Raw genomic sequence first — 20,878 nt, forward strand, 5'->3', positions numbered from 1 at the left:
AAGCTGGCCAACATGTTAGTTTTTATTTATTTATTTTTGTTTTTTTTTAATGCTGTTAAAATTTTTGATATTTCTCTTAAAGGGGCTTTTCATGGAATATCTCAATTTCAACCCAGTAAAGTGACCAAAAGCATATCATTAGTGTTTTTTTTAAAGTCACTCTAAGTACTGTCACAGCTTTGCACTATTGCAAAGCTAAAGATGCAGATAGTACCTGGCACTCCCTCTCAGTGGCTTTTGTTTTATAGCATTGGTCCCCACATCTGAAGAATAACACTGTCTCTTTAATTGGCAGGTTTGAAAGATACAGGTCAGGACGCACGGCACAGAACACTAACGGGGTATGTATTCTCTGATGGTAGTTGAAAGATATCTCCGTGAAAGCAGAATTGGATTATGTGAATTTATTTGCACAACCTAATAGCTAATTAATAGAAACCCAAACAAACTGTTTTTAATGTTATAATTTACCGACCATGTCAATTGCATTAACCCTTGCAGTCCCATACATAATCAGTACGGCCTTATGGAAGGAATGCCTGACTGCACACGCACGAACGCTTGATCATGCATGAGTTTTCCCGGGCATGAAACGACGATGTCCGCGTATAGCGCAACAAAATGACTTCTCACTGCAGACCACTCACCCCACTCATTGTATCACTTTAATGGCAACTATTGGAGGGAGTGACTAACTGAGATGGAGTAGTTAGGCTTCAAACATCTGTTGTGTAGGAGATGTGTAGTCATAGTGGAATAAAAAGATTAAATATTAATATGCATTCTGCTTTCTCATCCATGCCTTAATCATGGAGCTGATCGTCTGCTGCTAAATGTGTCACGTGGTATTACAGCTAATTGCTACACTGTTTAATATAGTGACTTTACTAAGCACTTAGTTTGAGCTACCAGAGAGTTCAGCTGGCTACATGGGCCATTCAGGCTAACTCATCCCCAATTACTCTGTAAGGGATTAAGCCAAGAACAGCAATGGAATGGAGTTTAACTCAACTTCAGCAGCTATGAACAACTGTCTGGACTTTTACAGTCAAGCTTTTTGCTCTGAAGTCTTTATTAATGGGATTGCAAAGTAATCTCAACATTAAGGCCAAAAGAGCCAAATTCATAACATGGCTGACTTTCTTTTCCAGTTAGACCAGGGATAGGCAACCTTCGGCTCTCCAGATGTTGTGGACTACATCCCCCATAATGCTCTTACACACATAATGCTGGCAAAGCATCATGGGAGGTGTAGTCCAAAACATCTGTAGAGCCGAAGGTTCCCCACCCCTGAGTTAGACTATTGTGTCTTAAATTTGAAATTCACTAGGAATTCCTGACACTTCACGCTTTATTGAATAACCCTGACTGTCTTCAACTGATGGACTCAGAGAGGTTCCTCACCCTCTGTGGGTTGTAAACTCATGAATTAGAACAGGATGTGCCAACTTGCAGACGACGGCATTACATTTTCACGGGGCTTTCTAAACCAGTGGTCGGCAAGAGGACTAGATCTTTCCTAAACTCCACAGTAAATGAACAAGATGGGTATTCTTAATGCTTTCATCGAGACTTCATACATTCAATGGATCATGCAATATTCCTAAACTAGAACCGTCTATAGCTCAGTTTTTTGCAAACTGGTCTCTATTTTGCTTGCAATGCTCCTTATTTAAGCCAGTCCTCAACAGGAAAAGTCACCATAAGGTTTGGTAGTGTATATTGAAAAGCACTGTGTAATGATGAGCTGCTTCAGATTTGTTGAGTGGCTGCGCTCGTCTCTGCTCCCGAGTACAGTATCTATTCTGTGTCTGAACACAGCAAGCTATTTATAGCAGTTAAGATGAATAAGTGCATGGTTTCCTGGTGCAGAACATCTGCTCTCTGCCGGGATGTCTCACTCCTCAGTCTGCAGCTGTTGTCAGTCTATGACCTGCTACGGAGGATAGAGGCGACAGAAACCAGCTGTCATCAGACTCCAACTCCCCATCATAGTCTCAAAGTATGACATGTAGGATTCTTCGTAAGCGTGAACCTGTAACAAAAATCTTCCTCCGCTCCTTTCTGTCCAAAACATACGTACGATATTCTCTGTATAGCAACATTATTTCACCGCCTCCAACCTTGCTTTAGAACAGATATGTTGCTATGACAACATAATTTCTGAAAGCAACCATTTGCTTTAAATGCCACACCAGTCTGCATGTGAACCGCCATTCTAATGAATTCAATATTATCATTATTATTATTTATAAAGTGCCAACAGATTCCGCAACGCTGTACAATTAGTGGAGAACGTACAATATACACAGATAAATACAAGAGGTAGAGAGAGCCCTGCCCGTAAGCTGGTATCTAGGCACTGGAGATATTTTATACAAAGTGCTTAGCTAGATGGCCCGTGAGCTTACAATCTAAAGGATGCAGTGGGGATTTGAGACAAGAGGTAGCAGTCGAGATTTGGAGGTGATGGCTGAAAGAGTTAACAGAGCGAAGCAGCTATTGGTAAAATATAATAGGAATGGAGAGGTAATTGATGGAGAATCTCAAACAGCTGGAGGAGCATGCTATATATTAAGGGAGAACCTGGGTGGGAAGTGGTGAGAAAAAAGAAGCAGAGCTTCACTTAGTTTGAGTGTGAAGTGAGATCCGAAGAAAAGAGATGGAGATAGTTAGTTAGTTATACGAAGGTATTTACAGCTAGGAGGAGTGTAGCAAAGAGGGAGAGGGATGGTAGACTAGCTATGTGTTGAATATAATTAGAATTTAGTTGCTAAACCTTTCTATCACCCAAAATATTAAAGCGGCACTGTCATGCCGAACTTACCTTTCCTCAATCTCTCCCCCTCTCTCGGGATCTGTTATTCTTTTCTTCCTGTCTTCTTTATTTTTCTTTAAAATCATAAGACAAAGTAGGGACTCTTTGCCTTATGGAGGATTCCTCCGCTTGACCAGCTCTGACCAGCGGAGGAGCAAAGTGTGCTTCATTTCCGCTGGTCAGAGCAATTTTCCCATGATCCCTAGCTTTCCTCCCTGTTCCCACAATGCTTCCTGTCAGTATTGCCGAACGTCCTGTCACTTAGACAGAACGCCGGCAAAACTGCCGAATTGCATCCTAACAGAATGAGCACTGTTTCTCCATTGGTGTTAGGATGCAATTCGGTACTTTGATCGTATCGGAATTTCATTCTAATGAATGAAACTCCGATCCTATTCATTGCTGTGGCTGCATCTTGCAGCCGCTTAGTAGATAACTCCCTAATTCCCACGGTATCAGGGAGCTATCTACTAAAAAGCTGAAAGACCTGAATTGGTCTTTCAGCCAAATTTACTAACACCAAGTAAAAATGACTTGGTATTAGTAAATAATATGCCCCTACTCGCTATACCGCGAGTAGGGGCATGTCTAGTAAGCAGTGAGCAGCCTGTGGCTGCTCACTGTAAAAAAAAATAAAAAATAAAATATTGCCCCCCACCCCTAAGCGACGGGTGGGGGTCCGAAAGTAAAATAAGGGAGGGAGACCTATTGTTGTCCCCCCACCCCTGAGCGGTGGGTGGGGGCCATAAAGATAATGAGTGCTCTGTGTCATTTTACAAGCGTGGGAAAATTCCAAAGAACTTTCCCACGCTTGTAAAATGACACAGAGCACTGTGATTGGATGGCTTGAAATCCATCCAATCACAGTGCTCTGTGTCATTTTACAAGCGTGGGAAAATTCCAAAGAACTTTCCCACGCTTGTAAAATGACAAAGAGCACTCTGATTGGCTTAAACCCACCAATCAGAGTGTTCTTAGCCTAATTGCGGGGCTTTATAAGCCTTGCCCCGCCCTGCGGAGCTCAGTCTGCGCGGAGCCCTCCATGGGTGAAGATGGATTATTTTTTTTTTGCACTCGGGTTTTTTATTTTATTTTTAGTTCGACGGCTATGATGGTTTTTTATTTGGCCTTTTTTGGGGCTGAAAATTAAGATTTTAGAAAAAAGAAGACGTCTAATGGTAAGTTTAATTTTACTTTACAGTTTAGCAATTTTATTCCCCCCTCACTATTTTTTAGGGTGAGGGGGGGTAGGTAGGGGCATTTTTATTTGGGTGGGTGACTAGGGGCTTGGGCACCCCTAGTCACCTTGATTGGGGGGGGGGGGGGGGAAATTTACTTAGTGCCCCCACCCGCTGCCCAGGGGTGGGGGCGGGGGGAGGACAGTAGGTCCCCCCCCCCCCATTATCGTTATGGCCCCCACCCGCCGCCCAGGGGTGGGGGCCGGGGGGTGGAGGACAGTAGGTCCCCCCCCATTACTATTATGGCCCCCACTCTCCGCCCAGGGGTGGGGGCCGGGGGTGGAGGACAGTAGGTTTCCCCCCCCCTTATTACTATTATGGCCCCCACCCGCCATCCAGGGGTGGGGGCCGGGGGGTGGAGGACAGTAGGTCCGTCCGCCCCCCCATTCCCATTATGGCCCCCACCCGCCGTCCAGGGGTGGGGGCCGGCGGGGGAGGACAGTAGGTCCCCCCCACCCCCCTTATTACTTTTTTTTTTTTTTTTTTTTTTTTTTTTTTTTTATTTATTTTTTTTATACAGTGAGCAGCCACAGGCTGCTCACTGTTTAGTGGACATGCCCCTACTTGCGGTATAGCGAGTAGGGGCATTGGGGAGATTTGAATCTCCCTTATGCTATTATGGGGGTCATATTGACCCCCATAGAGTGAGGGGAGGACCTGGGGGGCTAATGAAGTGGTGGGGAGCACAGCTCCCTGCCGCTTCTGTCTTTACATATTGCAAGGAGGGAGCTGCACGCCGGTAGCTCCCTCCTTGTAATAAACCGAACAAACAAACGAACAGTGTTTGTTTGTTCGTTTGATTTTTTTTCTATTCATTCATTCCTCTGTCTGATGAATGAATGAATAGGTGAAATTCCCGTTCGCATGTCCAGGTGTTTCACTGGGCATGTGCGGGAATCTCAGTCTGTGTAGTGTGGGTAGATGACGTGTCCCACAGGGACTTCACCTACCCACACAAAGATGGCGGCGCCCTGAATATAGATCGGGGCAGAAAATAAAGAATAAAAAATAGGTAATGTGGGGGGCTTAGGGGCATTTGGGCTAGGGGGGTCGATTGGATGTAGTGGAGGCGGTTTAAAAAAAAAAAACGGAATTCGGCATGACCGTGCCGCTTTAATAACTGTGTACCTGAAATATTGGTCAGAAATATTACGACAATAGTACAAACTGCATGCACAGAAAATTAAAGTGGCAAACTACAGGTATAACTGGTAACATTATTCTATAGTAACATGATAATATGGTAGCAATCCAAGAATAAATGAGGTGGAGTATCTTCCAAGATTCAGTCAGTACCTGAGAGTGGTAGGATTTTCTGCAGGATGTTAAATGCAGAGCTTTACAGAGTTTGTGAGCTTGCTAGACCCTGCAAGAGCCTCCTGTATGTGATTAAAGTTCAATTTAGAGATTGAGATACAATTATTTAAGGAAAATTAAATCTGTTTGAAAGTGAAACCAGTTTTTTTTGTTCATGCAGGCTCTGTCATTCATAGCCAGGGGAGGTGTGGCTAGGGCTGAACAAACAGAAACAAAGTGATTTAACTCCTAAATGACAGTAAATTGAGCAGCGAAATTGCAGGGGAATGATCTATACACTAAAACTGCTTTATTTAGCTAAAGTAATTTTAGGGGACTATAGTGTTCCTTTAACCCCTTAAGGACCAAACTTCTGGAATAAAACGGAATCATGACATGTCACACATGCCATGTGTCCTTAAGGGGTTAAATGCAGTGTCTCACTGAGTTTGTGTGAAGTGAGGCCTGAGAGTGGTAGCATTTTCTGCAGGATGTTAAATCCTCCAATCGTATATAAGATACTCCAATTCTTGATGTTCCTGCCTTTATAGTGAGCTTCACATTGACTATAAAGTGTCTTCTTAGCCCATCAGGATGTTTTATTTTTCACTGGAAGCCAAACCTATCCCAGAAGCCCCTGCCAAGCAGTAGTTTTTGCAACATGCAATTTGGTGCCTAGCAGCTGTTCCATTCAGCTGATATGACGGAACATCAGTTGTTTTAGTGCTTGGAGAATGCTTTCTAGTTCAAATTCCTGAATGTTTAACATTTACAGACACCGTAACAATCTTCATTACTTCTAGTATTACAAAATTCTTATTTTATTTTTGTCATGATTGGCAAATGTTGTTTTCAATTCTTTATATCTCAGCCCAAGAAATGTCGACATTGCAATTTAACAACCTGCACTACCAGTCTAAATCAATTTGTAATCCTGACTGATTTTGCTTGTCATTATCTATATTTTTAAGTAACTGTATAATTTTTTTTGTTTTTCCTTTTAGTTTCCACATTTGCTTGCTGTTTATTTCTGTATTATAAATTCTGAATTAAAAAAACATGTCTTTAATGACCCAGGTACTGAATGAAGTGAATGAAGATAATCTGATAGACCTTGGGCCTGGATCCCCTGCTGTGGTTAGCCCGATGGTCGGGAACACTGCACCTTCGACCCTGACATCCCAGCTGGGAGTCCTAGGTAATATAAGGCACCAGGAGAGCATTTAAGGGAAACTGGGAGTACTAGGTAATCTGGGGCCCACGAAAGGTTTAAAGGGAAACTTATTATTATTATTAGTTATTTTATTGTTTTCCCTCTCATGATTTAGGGCTGTTTAGATCTGCACAGCCAGACTCAATGAAACTGAAAGTTGAGTAATCGACCTCTGCATTAAATTTGGACAGATATTCCTATAATACCAATGCTCTTTTCATTTACAGACGTGGGTACAAACAATGTTAGCGCCACTCTGAGCAATCTGCCCGCCACCAACCCACGAGATGACTTCGACATGTTTGCACACACAAGATCTAATACGCTGGCTGATCAGCGGAAAAAGTGAGTGCGCAAAAGACGTCTTGCTTTATTGTGATAAATCATTTCTTTGTTATAATTCCAATACACAAGGACTCTGCAGCAGTCAGTTATGCCTCTATAAAACAGTATTTCACCTTTAAACTATATGCATTACAACTTGTGGCTCCATGTTTTGGCTTGAGTCTCCTGTAAAATTCGTTTTTTAACAATTAAATATTTTTCTAAATATCAGATTCATGGAAAGATATTAAGGAACACTGCATAACAACATAAAGTTTGGCTACAGGTTTTTTTTTTGTTTTGTTTTTTTACATTTAGACCTCTTGAAACTGCAAAGTGGAGTTGCAGAGATAATAAAACATGTATCTCCTTTTCCTGTGCTGGTCCTTAGAGATTTGGCATGCATACATTGTTATTTCAGGTCTCTGAAAGTTATCATTGTGTCTTGCATTGTACACTGGAAGAGGTTTCTGCTCTGCTCCAGTCCTCCCGCCCCACCACCTGCTCCCTAGATCCAATTCCCTCGCATCTCATCCATACTCTGTCTTCTTCTCTTTCTCCACCTCTCACTAAAATTCTCAATCTCTCTCTCTCTCTCTCTCTCTCTCTCTCTCTCTCTCTCTCTCTCTCTCTCTCTCTCTCTCTCTCTCTCTCTCTCTCTCTCTCTCTCTCTCTCTCTCTCTCTCTCTCTCTCTCTCTCTCTCTCTCTCTCTCTCTCTCGTATATTTCCATCGCCCTTCAAACATGCAACTGCAACTCCCCATCCAACTATCGTCCTATCTCGCTACTGCCTTTTGTATCCAAGATCCTTGAAAGAATTGTGTATGCGAGATTGACAGACTTCTTGAGTCCAATTCTCTGCTAGACCCGCTTCAGTCTGGTTTCCGCGCTAAGCACTCTGTGGAAACAGCACTGACCAAAGTATCCAATGATCTACTCGCTGCAAAATCTCGTGGTCACTACTCTATCCTAATTCTCCTTGACCTGTCTGCGGCTTTTGACACTGTTGATCATCAACAGCTTCTTCTCATCCTTGGCAATATCGGTCTACAAGATATTGCTCTCTCCTGGTGCTCCTCCTACCTCTCCCAGCGCTCTTTCAGTGTTTCTTTCTCTGGCTCTGCTTCTTCTCCCAAACTCCTCTCTGTTGGTGTCCCTCAAGGTTCAGTCCATGGTCCCCTACTGTTCTCCATCTATACTGCCTCCCTTGGGAAACTCATTAGCTCCTTTGGCTTCCCATATCATTTCTATGCAGATGACACGCAAATCTACCTGTCCTCTCCTGATCTCTCCCCGTCCCTCTCTGCTGTTTCTAACTGGATGGCTGCCCACTTCCTTAAACTAAACTTGACCAAAACTGAAATTCTGGTCTTTCCTCCCTCAAGTGTTTTTTTACTCCTGTGTCTGTCTCCCTCCAAGTCAATGGTGCTACCATCAGCTCCACCACGCAGGCTCGTTGCCTAGGTGTTCTCTTTGACTCAGACCTCTCCTTCAAGCCTGCTTTCTCTCTTGCAACTGTCATTAGTCTAATACTACCCTTACCTTTTGTGTCACTTTACCCCACTCCCTCTAGCATGTAAGCACATTGAGCAGGGCCCTCAACCCCTCTGTTCCTGTGTGTCCAACTTGTCTGGTTACAATTACATCTCTGTTCGTCCACCCATTGTAAAGCGCTGCAGAATTTGACGGCGCTCTATAAATAATATAATATATATATATATATATATATATATATATATAATAACCACTAGGAGGCGATAGTAAATTAAAAGTTCTAGGAGTACTGAGCAGTTCATTGAAAACGCACCTTATAAGACACGAGTGGTTAATTTGTATTAACAATAAAACCTTTTTGTGAACATTTAATTCTTTAGAAAAGTAGGCTCCAAAGTGGGTAGAAATTGCCTTGCAATCATTGGAGCAATATACCCAAAAAAAACATTAATTCCAAAAGATGTTCAGTAACGTATCCTCGATACAAATGCTAGCTAGAACAATGGTGTGATATCATTTGTGTTCATTAGGGAGTACTTTCCACCATTTTTTTTTTTTTTATTTTAGCATTTCACAGTTTCTTAATGTAATTGCAAACCCAAGTGACTTCTATTTAGAATTATTAATTTTAAATTCAATTCTGAAGGATTTCAATAAAACATGAATGTTGGCATTAACCATAAAGATAAATATTGCAAAATGATCACAAATGTAAATCATTGAGCACTAAACCACAAATTGAAAACCACTAAGAATAAGCTATTTTTAAAATTATTTATTTATTAATTTGTCCCCATTTTTTTATGTTCTAGTTTGGGCTAATGTGTGTGTATATTCAGCGATTTCACCAGAATTCGCTGCCCATCAACCTTATTAAAGCTAGTCTAAGGAAAATGTGTGTGTTTTTCCCCCCATTAGTTAACCCCCCCTCTTTTGTGTTTCAGTGTAAGGTATGAGGACCCCCAGGCTCTCGGAGGTCTAGCATCCGCTCTTGATGTACGGCAGCAAAACACAGGAGGGGTGAGTCGTAGGCCATTGAATGTGTAGCTTTCAACTGAAGGATAATAAGGCATTGCTGTTTTTAAATCCACCAGAGAATACTGAGTTTTCTGCTCCCATCACTCAAAGCCAGCTGCATCTCTAGGATCATTGGAGCTATACTTCAGCATCTCAGGTTGTCCGGTCCACTAGGTTTTGACACACATTTCTTCTTCATGCTGGCAGACCACACATGTCCTTTAGTATTTTGTAGTGTTGATTTGAAGCTTGTGATCCAGTTTATTCATTTATAAAGGTGTGTGTGTGTGTGTGTGTCGCTGTAGCTGATTAGTATATAGGGTTCTACCTGTTCATTCTATTGAGAATTTCAGTGCATTTCCCCATTGTAATATCCTAGATCTGTATATTTGTTGTGTAAGTAGAAATGTCTCTGCTTTTTGCAACAGATAAAGTTAAATAGAATAAAACCTTTACATTTGCGACCCGTTACGTATACTCTTGCGACCCGTTTTTTCTCTCCATAAGTTTAAAGGGTAATCCAGACGTGGACCCCTTGCTCACGGTGCCTAGAGAGATATTAGCTATGCCTCACTGATGATGCCTAACAAGGCTGAAACGATCGTCTGGGGTTGCTGTATCTCTCGTGCAGAGAGAACTTGCTGGCATTTCGGATCTGGACTACCCGTATGGGTGGGACCAGTCTGATATGCTTCAGATATGTTCTCTCTGTAATGGCACAAGATGAGCTAAAACCAGCTTGAGTTCTGAGCGGGGACCTGCCGAAGGGCAGGCTATTTCAGTTGCTGTCCGTTCTCAGAATACTCTTGCGACCCGTTTTTTCAAACCTTTACGTTTGCCAAGCCCTGTCTGTTTGGATTGGTCCTAGCTTGCATTTTGCAATCATGTCTTCAAGACTGGTGACAAGTTTTTTGTTTTGTTTTTTTGTTTTTTTTTTCCTCATGTTTTGGCTTGAGTCTCCTGTACAATGATTGCAGGGTTTTCGAGTTAAGTATGTATAAATATCATATTAATGGGAATTTTAAAGGAACACTCCATAAATAAGCATTCCTGAAGTCAGTGTGTTATATCCGTTTCCACCATGGTGGGGTATTGATAGTCTGGATTGATGTTCCCAGTCCCTTCAGGTTTTGGGAAGAAGGCAAGGTAACCTTATGAAAATCAGGGGGGTTTCCAATGACCGAAATGTTTGTCTTGATTACTTGTACAATCTAATCCTCCTTCACATTTTTGACCAAAAGAGTCCAAGCGAAGCAGTGACTAGAATTTGATTAGATGGTATTTTCCTTCCTTTCATTTCTCTCTCTTTCTGATGTCCCTATCTATCATTCTCTTTGATGGACCTTCTGGGTTTGATCCAGAGGAGAGGTAGAGGTGGAAGTACAGACGTGGAGCCCATAGACACATGGCTCATCACCCAAGGAATGGTGAGCACTTCACCAGGAAGTAGTCAATGTCCTCTTTCCTAACCCAAAACCCGTCTGTGGCCTAACACTGCCAATACTGACTGGAATCTGTCTTTAGGAACACAAACAGCTGGATTTCTGCATTTAGTTAGTTTATAGCCTAGTCCAGGGATAGGCAACCTTCGGCTCTCCAGATGTTGTGGACTACATCCCCCATAATGCTCTTACACACATAATGCTGGCAAAGCATCATGGGAGGTGTAGTCCAAAACATCTGGAGAGCCGAAGGTTGCCTATCCCTGGCCTAGTCTATAGCCAAAGTAGCAGAAGTGATGTCACAAGAGTCAGGACGCAGCATTGTGCACTAAATGATTCATTAACAGTACGTGTCCATTTGTTTAAATGCCAAGCTAGTGCCACTCCTAGCACTATAACAACCTCTGGTGCACGAAGCTCCTTCATTTCCACCTTGGAACAGCTACATATAAGTGCAACAGTTTGCACCTATTTGCCACAGGAGGAAGGTGATATTTCCCCTGCTAATCTAAGATCTAGTCACAGCTCCTCTCCCAGCATATCACTAAAGGGAGAAGAGCTGACCCTGTGGAATCAGGCAGGCAAAGTTTCCTATAGCTAGGTTATAGAATTATCAGTGTGTGTAAAGGATTCCCATTTAACCACAGTGAGCTGTTTAAATGAGTAAACTATAGCTACATTTTTACTTACTTTTTTTTTTTATTTATTAAAACACAATTTATTTATTTCCCCCCCCCCCCCCCAAGTTGGAAATTGGATATAATTCTAGCTGGTAGATTAGTTTCAGTAAAGGGATCTCATATTTGCATAGTCCAAACATTCCCTAAATCAGACCAGAGAGAAAGGAAGAACACAAAATCTACTTTTTATGGTTTACTTCTCAAATGACCTTACTACAGTAATCCCAGCATTGGGCATTAAATCCCACCAGCAATGATCTGAGTACTAAAAACAGGAAGGCGGAGAGAGCATCGCTGGGAATAGTTTAGTTATATCTGTGTTGCCAAGGCTTGCCCTTACTAGACTTAAGTCCCATCAGGAAAGGAGAACATTCATTTCGGTTTAAGAGCTTTGAAGTCTAGATTTAAACTGAGCCATATTTTTGGGCTTTTCTTTTCTCTTAAAAGATTATGGGATACATGGTCAAAACAGGCAGTTGTGGAAATGAAATTATTAAATTAGCCAATTTTTCCATTTTGGCTTTTGGGTCTAAAATGTGCAATTCCTATGTCAATTCTCCAGAATTCCAAGTCTATTAAATCCTTCCCAATCCATGACTCCTCAACTTCTGTGACAAGCTAGAAAAGGATTGTTAGAATTGTAGTTTGTCAGGCTGTCTCCCTTTACACAGCCTATTAATTTAATGCTGCAGAAATCTTGCTGTCCTGTGATTTTATTCCCTCATTCTGATAACTCCTAATGATAACGGTGTCTGCCTCCGGGGATACAGACTGACCAAGGCATCGATTTTCCTACTGTTGGGTAAGCTTTTCAAAGGGTTTAATATTTTTCCTGAAACTTTTAAAATGATTTAATTTTATGAAAAAATATGAGAATTTTGTAATATTTTGTTATTTAATATCTATATATTTTTATATACAGGAGAGATTTTTTGTTATTTTGAAAACCATTATTTTAAAAGTTTATCCAAAAAATATTAAATATTTGAAAGTTTATGCAACAATATTAAACAGAGGCCTTGGATGGAAAAGGTGCTTCTAAATCCTTACTGTCACTTAACGTAGAGCTCTGTACCTCTGTTCTTTGTTTAGTTTTGTGTTGGTTTTCTTTAAATATTTAGGATTTTTTTTTTTTTTCGAGTTAATTTTTTCATTCTTACCTTTAAAGTCTGCCATTGCTTTTTGTTAACATCAAGGATTTTGTCTTATTTTACTTTATATTTTGTCTTGAGAGGATAAACGTGCTTCTGTGATGCCCAACACAAAATGGTGTGACTTAAAAGAGATTTAATTTCATCCATGCATTATGCTAGCCAAAGTGCTAGCATCTATTTTCTGGATTCTGACTTTCCATTGGCATATCAGTAAAGGCTGCATCTAATGGTGGTGAGTAGAGCAGTGCAAGCAGCCAAATGGCACTGTCACAGCGGACTTCTTGTAGCGTGCACAGAGGGTTATGTAAGATCGCATTAATGTTCCCATGGTGACCAGGTAGGAGCGATGTGTTGTGAGGGTCTTGGACCAGATTTGGCTTATTGTGTGAGTGTCCACTAATCACAGTTCTTGTAGGAACGTCCGGCTCTCCAGTGTCCGTAATATAGGTAGTGAGCAGCATTCTGCCACTCCAGTGAAGAAGTCAAGCACCCCAAAAACTGGTTGACTCATTACCGTGGGGGTGCACTCCTGGCACCATAACGTCTTTGAGTTATTCAGCAATCAGTCTGCCTGTAAATAAAGGGTCACTCCAAGCATCAAAACCACAACAAAACATTAGAATGATCACAGTGCTTGGATTAAACCGTTACATACCCACCACACCCTGTACATTGAAAGGGTCTTATCGTTGACGATTTGAAATGTTGCTTATGTGAACCCACCAACTTTAATGCTAAAATCACAATAAATGATTCCCACAATCCATTTGATCTGCTAATAATGGTTTCATCAATTCATTTTGGGAATGCCAGTATATTTTGTGTGGGGCTCACTGGTCTATTCTCCCTCTGCAGTAAATGGGTCGCCCATGGTCCTCCCACTAGTGATCCTGAGGAAGTTATACAGGGATTATTACATCCTTGGCCAAGACAGAGCACGGAAGTCCAAACTCCTCACTGTCGATGTTTGTTCTCTGGGCTACGAGCCAACAATTGGCCTTACAACTGGTCTAAAGTCCTAGACACGTGAACAGGTCACTGTACCCAGTTATCACCGCTGTGAGATTCCCTGCTCTCTGTACACAGACGTTCTTATACTCTATATTTAACAAACTTGTTTGCAAGGTCTAAACAATTAAAATGAAATGTAGAAATCCACACTGTAGCAATGTTTCTTATTCTTCTCTTCCAATGCAATGCGTGCCCTGGCTGTGCCAGGACTGAACTGAATTGTGATGTCAGAATTTGGTTGATCCTGGGGGCCCTAGTTAATGGAGGTGTTGGAAATGCAATTGTGTTGTTTCCCCTCCCCTCTTACCTCTTGATGGCCAATGTCTCCAGTCCCCTAGCCAACCCCATAAAATAAGCGATCTACCTACCCCCCTTAGCCTAATAGTAATGAGGAGGGGTCAAAAAAATCGAAAACCTGCAAAAATAAAAAAATTATACTTGCCATTCGAAATCTTATTTTAATTATTCTGCCCCAAAAAGGGTAATATAAAAATCCACAATTCCCGATGCCACTAATTTAAATTAAAAAAGGCAGAGTGCAAAAAAAAAAAAAAACGGCCGCAAAAGTAAAACCTTGCAAAAAATAAAAAGCTCTATTTTCACCCATGGAGAGCTTGCTGAAAGTGCTCCTATCGGGGAAAGCCCTTTTATAGGCATCCCACGGTATGACAGGTTTCACAAAGCACGGCAAAACTGCCCACAATTTGCAACATGACCAAGAGTGCTCGGATTGGTTTGTCTTTCATAGGAGCTGGTTCCAGTCCGTTATCTGTTCCTGCAGTCTCCATAGGAGCTGGTTCCAGTCCGTTATCTGTTCCTGCAGTCTCCATAGGAGCTGGTTCCAGTCCGTTATCTGTTCCTGCAGTCTCCATAGGAGCTGAATCCAGGCCGTTATCCGTTCCTGCAGTCTCCATAGGAGCTGGTTCCAGTCTGTTATCAGTTCTAGTAGTCTCCATAGGAGCTGATTCCAATTGCCGTTATCCATTCCTGCAGTCTCCATAGGAGCTGATTCCAATTGCCGTTATCCATTCCCGCAGTCTCCCTAGGAGCTGATTCCAATTGCCGTTATCCATTCCTGCAGTCTCCCTAGGAGCTGATTCCAATTGCCGTTATTCATTCCTGCAGTCTCCATAGGAGCTGATTCCAATTGCCGTTATTCATTCCTGCAGTCTCCATAGGAGCTGATTCCAATTGCCGTTATCTATTTGTGCAGTCTCCATAGGAGCTGATTCCAATTGCCGTTATCTATTCGTGCAGTCTCCATAGGAGCTGATTCCAATTGCCGTTATCTATTCGTGCAGTCTCCATAAGAGCTGATTCCAATTGCCGTTATCTATTCCTGCAGTCTCCATAGGAGCTGATTCCAATTGCCGTTATCCATTCCTGCAGTCTCCATAGGAGCTGATTCCAATTGCCGTTATCTATTCGTACAGTCTCCATAGGAGCTGATTTATCGCTGGTAGCTCACCTTTGGTCCTGTACATAATTTCTGCTCACCTCCTTATCTTAAAGATAAACCCCATCAATGGCTTCTGGGTGTGCTGTGTGCTCCCATGCAGATAGCTTCTTAGCACCTATTTGAATAGGAATACAGTTCATGTAAAGCATGTTACCTTGCTAAAGGATGAGACCTTTTAAGTGCAATGTGAAAAGTTTGCAGAGTTTACTCACTTAGCAGTCAGTTACTGTGAATTGAAAACTGAATTACAAAATTATAGGCATTAGGGAAATTCTCATATTCCGTATTTTGGTTTTATGCTCCTTCAGTATGGCTCCTTTAGCCTAAATGTTTTAGTTAAAAAGAATTCACTCGTTACAGAATGCACCCATGGAGTTTATTCACTAGGCAACAAATTTAAGTCCATTGTAAACCGAATGCCAAAATTTAGGCTCAAATAGTCAAACTATGAGTAATGCAGGGTTGGAGAATAATTCCAAATCTGCTAGTCTATCCTAAATTGTACAATTCTGTTTTCAAATCACTATAATCTGATGTTTTCTGCATTGTTTTGTCTTGACCAGGAAGTGATGAAAGGTCTCTAGATAAGGCGTTTGTGTATGGCTTCAATGTCCCAAGATCCCTTGCAATTGAACTGCAAGCATGGAGTAATGTGCTCATTGCATTCTCCCTCAGTCCTCCCACCATGTGGCAAAGCCAGTCTGCTGGGTGATTGGAAGGAGATTTTGTAAATTGTCTGTTCTCTAAGTTCCGATTTAAAAATACTGTTTTCATTCAGGATTAGGTGCTATTATGGGTTTATTTAAAGGGACACTATAGCCTCCAGAACAACTTAAGCTTAATGTAGTTGTTCCGGTGAGTATAGTCAGTCCCTGCAGGCTTTTTGTAGTAAACACTGTCTTTTCAGAGAAAAGGCAGTGTTTACATTGAAATCTAGGGACACTTACATTTAGTGTCTCCACCCTTTGCATGGAGACTCTGAACTTTCCCCATGGACATGCATTGATTCAATGCATCTTTATGAGGATATACTGATTTGCCTGGGTGGCATTGGCTCCACCTCCTTGGCTGAGATCATCAGAATGGACAATTTCAGCCAATCCAATGCTTTTCTGTGGGAAAGCATTGATTGGCTGAGATCATCACTTCTGATGATGTTTGCCAAGGAAGCAGATCAGGGGCAGAGCCAGCACCAGCTGACTGGAAAAAGGGAAGCTTGTACTGTATTAAGGGGTTTAAAGGGGGCTAGATAGTGGTTTTAACACTATATAGTATCAGGAATACATGTTTCTGTTCCTGACCCTATAGTGTTCCTTTAACTGTTATGCAATGCATACTTTGGTAGTGCATAGAAAGTGTCACAGATTTAAGAGGATTAGAGAATGTTCGAGGTTTTGGAGATTTAATTCAAGTACAACCTGGGACATAAAGAGAAGAGATCAGGCAGCAATACATTTATGCTTCCAGTTGGGCTACTTTAGCCTTAACTTTGAAATTGACTTTGAATTCCATTACTATTGTACTATGGAGAGCATGCTTTCTATATTTTATTACAGACGACACATTCCAATATATTGTCCTCTTTCATGTCCATGTGATGCAGCCTTATTTATGAAACCTGTTCCATTGCAAAAGCCCTTATGAAAGCATTGAATGCAGTGCTTCCCTATGGCGAAAGCTTTATTTAGGGCTATTTTAACACCAATTGTAATTTTGTGATCCAAGTGTCCCTGGAGTATTAATGATTTCCTGATCTGTCTGCAGGATTACTTTAAACCATTCAGTGCTTGAAATCTGTTTTAATGGCAGTAAGGGAAGACGTGTAAAGCACTGTATTCCAGGACTCCAGAAATGATGATTTATTTATCAATCACATTGTCGTTACCGTGCAGAAGAGTCTGATCATCATCTGTAAACTGCAATATGGTGACTGTTTTTGTACACACTATAATGCAGGATATGCTGCCCCGGTATTGCAGCTGTACATGTTGCACACCCATCAGACAGGTTATTTGTTTGTGTTTATAAAGCTACAACCTATACCATAGTGATGTACAGTGAGATGCCTTGGTCCTTTGCCTAGCAACCAAAGGGTGTTAATGCTTCCCTATAGAGTATGTGTATCACACCTAACACCTCCTTTTACATTCCCAGTATGTTTAATCCCATCTCCCATGTTATTTTGTGATCAGTTTTGTTATTTTTGTATTTATTTTTTTTAATAATCATCTGCATGTTTTTACATTTTCATATTTTTGTTTCTATTTTTATTTTATTTTTTCTTTCTGCTTTGTTTATTTTTTTCTCATTTCTGCCATGCCCCATGCATGGGGTTGTTTTCCGCTGCCGTTGGCTCCTGTGCGCGCCCTATAGATTCCTGTTGCACACCCCTCAGACATGGATGACATTGAGGAATGGCTCGGTACTGACCTGGTGAGATTATCTTTATAATCTATTCTAAACGGACTCCTACAGCAGAGGGTGGCCGACAAGGCAGTAAAGGAGTTATAGTAGTACAGCAGCTGAGGGACTATGCTTTGGCCACCCCTACTCTACTGCCTTGATGGTGGCTAGCTAGCTCAGTGTCTTGGCAACCACAGTCCACAGCAGCTGCACTGACATAGTTTAGCCATCAATGGAAAGAATGTTTTAAAAATGCTTGGCAACCATTTATAATTTGGTCTTGTGTGCAGTATAGCTAAGGCATAAGAGAGGCTTCTCTTTTCATTTAACTCAGCGTTTGCTAAATAATGAGGGTTATTTCTACCACACACCTCGTATTTTATGGCTTGATCAAGCTTTTTGTTTTACAGAAAGGAGAGGACCAGGAAGAAGGGGTGACCAGTCAAGGTATGTCTGTGATTGTAAGAATTACATGCATGTCTTATAGCTTCCCCTTTGCTATATCTGATTAAGAGGGTGGCTTTGTTCGCACATTACTGCTGTTTTATAGAATGAGACTGGAAACCTAGATCCACCCATAACCTAAGCTATTATGGGGCTTCGTGTTCTATTTGTAACATTCTTTGGGATTCTAAAACATATTTATTATCGGTTAGCATAGATGTGGATTTCTGAATGTTCCTACCAAACATAACCTTTTATTCTTGGTCAATTTTTCAGAATTTGACAAATTTTTAGAGGAACGTGCCAAAGCTGCAGAGAGGGTACCGGACCTACCTTCTCCTCCTACAGTAGAGCCCACGTCAACGACAAACCCTTCCATACGGAAGAAGCAGGAACGTTCCGAGGACACGCTCTTTGCATTGTAAATTGTTCCACTCCGCACACTATACACCGCAACCATCGCACTACCCTCACCTCCTTAAACTACTGAGATCAGGCCTGGCATTAACAGCTTTCTGTGTAAGCACCCATCAGTGACCCACGATACGGCCTGGGACATATCCCTGTTTGTGTATTGCTATAAGATATACTGCAGGAAACTATTATTCCTCAGACACCTGCTGGAGAACCTCTCTAATCAAAGCGCCTACATTTTACGTTTCTGATAATAAGCCGTAGCGTTAAGAAGAATGCCATTGAATAGCTCAATACCCCTTCATTTCTCCTTGTTGGCTTAACTGCATAGTAGACACATTATGTATACTGATGGCTTGATATCTCATCCACTGAAGAAACTTCATCCTTGGCCTACAAAGTGACAGCCACTGCCTTTCTGTGTTCATGTTGTTGCTGTAAGTTGTGTGTAAGCCAGTAATGACTCGCTCCCCTGTGTGGAAACACTTTTTATAATGCAGGGTAAAGGAACGGGTCTGAAATTTTGAGGACATTAAAGCCTCATCTGCGGAAAGCCTAAGAACATGAAATACTTGAATGTTTGAAGCGGACACGTGGTCAGGACTCAGCTGGTGGCGGTTGCTACTGTGGATTAAAAGGCAGCCGAGTATTTTACATCAAACATTCTGCATTTCTATGTCCCGGAGTGCTCATTGACAGGATTATTATGGCAATTTCCATTTATTTCCCTTCCTTCAATCTTCCTCCTCATGGCACTGCATGTCTCATCCTACAGGAAAAAAAAACTATAACATGTATCTGACATGATTTCCCAACTACTTGGGGTGAACGGTGAAATTTACATTGCTTTTCCCATTTTGTGCACAGAGTGCTATGTATAATGTCTGAAACCTAGCTCAGGAAAAAAAGCACGAGTCTGATGGCAGGTCTGTATGTGTTCATCGTGACAGATGGTTATAGACACACATTAAAGAAAGGGTAATGTCTAGAAAGGAAGCTTAGTAATTTTAAATGGAACGCAGTCTACCCCACCTGTCAAAGATTCAGCGGTAGGAGAAAGCGATCACTGGATGGTGATCTAAATGGTCTTATTTGTTTGCAAAATATGTGACCAAATATTTCTTTGTTCTGTAATAGAAAAGGAGATTACTGAATGCTGACTGTCTCAGTTGGGAGCTGCTATGTTCAGTTTCAAATTGAATACTCATCGAAGTAGATGGCTTTCACTTCGAAACTTCAAAAGGACACTAAGCACTAAAACCACTACATCTCGACATCTCGCTAGAAGTACTCAAGGTTAGATCGCCAATGTAAAAGTGCATGTCTGCGTTGGCTGCACCACAGCAGTGGGGTCAGACTCCAGGAGAGTCTTGTTTGATCTGTCAAACCGCTTGAAAATAGTTTGACACTTTCTGGGGGGAGGGGGGTGTTGGTTTGCACCATAACCACCGCAATGAACTGTATTGACTACTGTTACCCTTTAGTATGGCATCAGTTCTGTATTGTGTCTACACTAATACTCCATATAACTGCACGCATAGTCTGTTTGGACTGAAAATCAACTAATTCAGAAAGAGGTCATGAAATTAAAATCTCGTAATAATCTGTAACCATCGAAGTACTGGAGGGGTGCCCAAGACATTGCAAAGCAATGTGCTGACCATTCCTTGGGTGCTTATAGAACTAAATATCTGGTGCTTACAAATTTTTATAGCAAACTTGTTTCTATAAAAAATGCCTTTTGTTTTTTTTGAGTTGTTTTTGTTTTTAGGAAGGGTAAATTCAAACTTCCACCTAGGCATTATTTTTACGAACACAGTGAATTGTGTACATTTAAAAATGCAATTGGCTTAATGTGAGCAAAGTTGTCAACATTGTCCATCTGTATTTTGCTTTACAGATTGCAAGAGAGATTTTAAGAGCTTAATTCTTTGGAAACATCTAAAACAAGCTGGGAGATTGTAGGATCCACCATTTCATGAATCACAATTCCCATAATCCACATGCAGTAAAAAAAAATTAAAAAAATTGCTCCAATAAACACCCTCCATGCTGTGTGCTGGGCCACGTGTTTCCTGCCAACTCCTGCTGCATCTGTTAATCGATCATAATGAATAATTCATTTAATTGGCTTGTTTTTGGGGTTTTTTTTCCAATAAATTTTAGGAGCCCAAAAAATTCTAGAATGTACAGGTTTTTAAAGAAACATGTGCTGGGTCCAGAATTATGGGAATGCAGACCACACAAGGCATTGTACCGCAACCCTTTCTAAAATTCTACAGCAGCCACCCACCTTGCTTTGCGGCTATGGTCCTGCCATTCATGTAGTCTAACCCTTGGATAGGGGATTTTATTTGATTTGATCTGATTTCCATTTTTGAGCGTTGCCACACATTCATATCCCTTGACCAAATTCAAAGTATTTGAAAGCGCATTGTCTGCTTGAAACCCGGGATAAGCAATTTTCCTTT

At 41.4% G+C, this 20,878-nt stretch overlaps 1 protein-coding gene across 3 annotated transcripts in view; it reads left to right on the forward strand.

The window, feature by feature from the left end:
- TOM1L2 (target of myb1 like 2 membrane trafficking protein) overlaps positions 1-20,641 on the forward strand; it is a 69,067-nt gene extending 48,426 nt beyond the window's left edge. Inside the window, exons 9-16 of one of the 3 annotated variants that reach the window (XM_063430659.1) lie at positions 296-341; positions 6,430-6,550; positions 6,793-6,910; positions 9,328-9,403; positions 10,762-10,827; positions 17,520-17,579; positions 17,960-17,996; positions 18,270-20,641. In XM_063430659.1, the coding sequence (XP_063286729.1) occupies positions 296-341; positions 6,430-6,550; positions 6,793-6,910; positions 9,328-9,403; positions 10,762-10,827; positions 17,520-17,579; positions 17,960-17,996; positions 18,270-18,418 (673 nt within the window). In that variant the 3' untranslated portion in view covers positions 18,419-20,641. The remainder of the gene's footprint in view (positions 1-295; positions 342-6,429; positions 6,551-6,792; positions 6,911-9,327; positions 9,404-10,761; positions 10,828-17,519; positions 17,580-17,959; positions 17,997-18,269) is intronic. The other 2 variants (XM_063430660.1, XM_063430662.1) reach the window with 2 other exon arrangements.
- Positions 20,642-20,878: the final 237 nt, after the last annotated feature.

This window comes from Pelobates fuscus, chromosome 8 (assembly GCF_036172605.1).
Source record: "Pelobates fuscus isolate aPelFus1 chromosome 8, aPelFus1.pri, whole genome shotgun sequence".
Taxonomy (NCBI): Eukaryota; Metazoa; Chordata; class Amphibia; order Anura; family Pelobatidae; genus Pelobates; species Pelobates fuscus.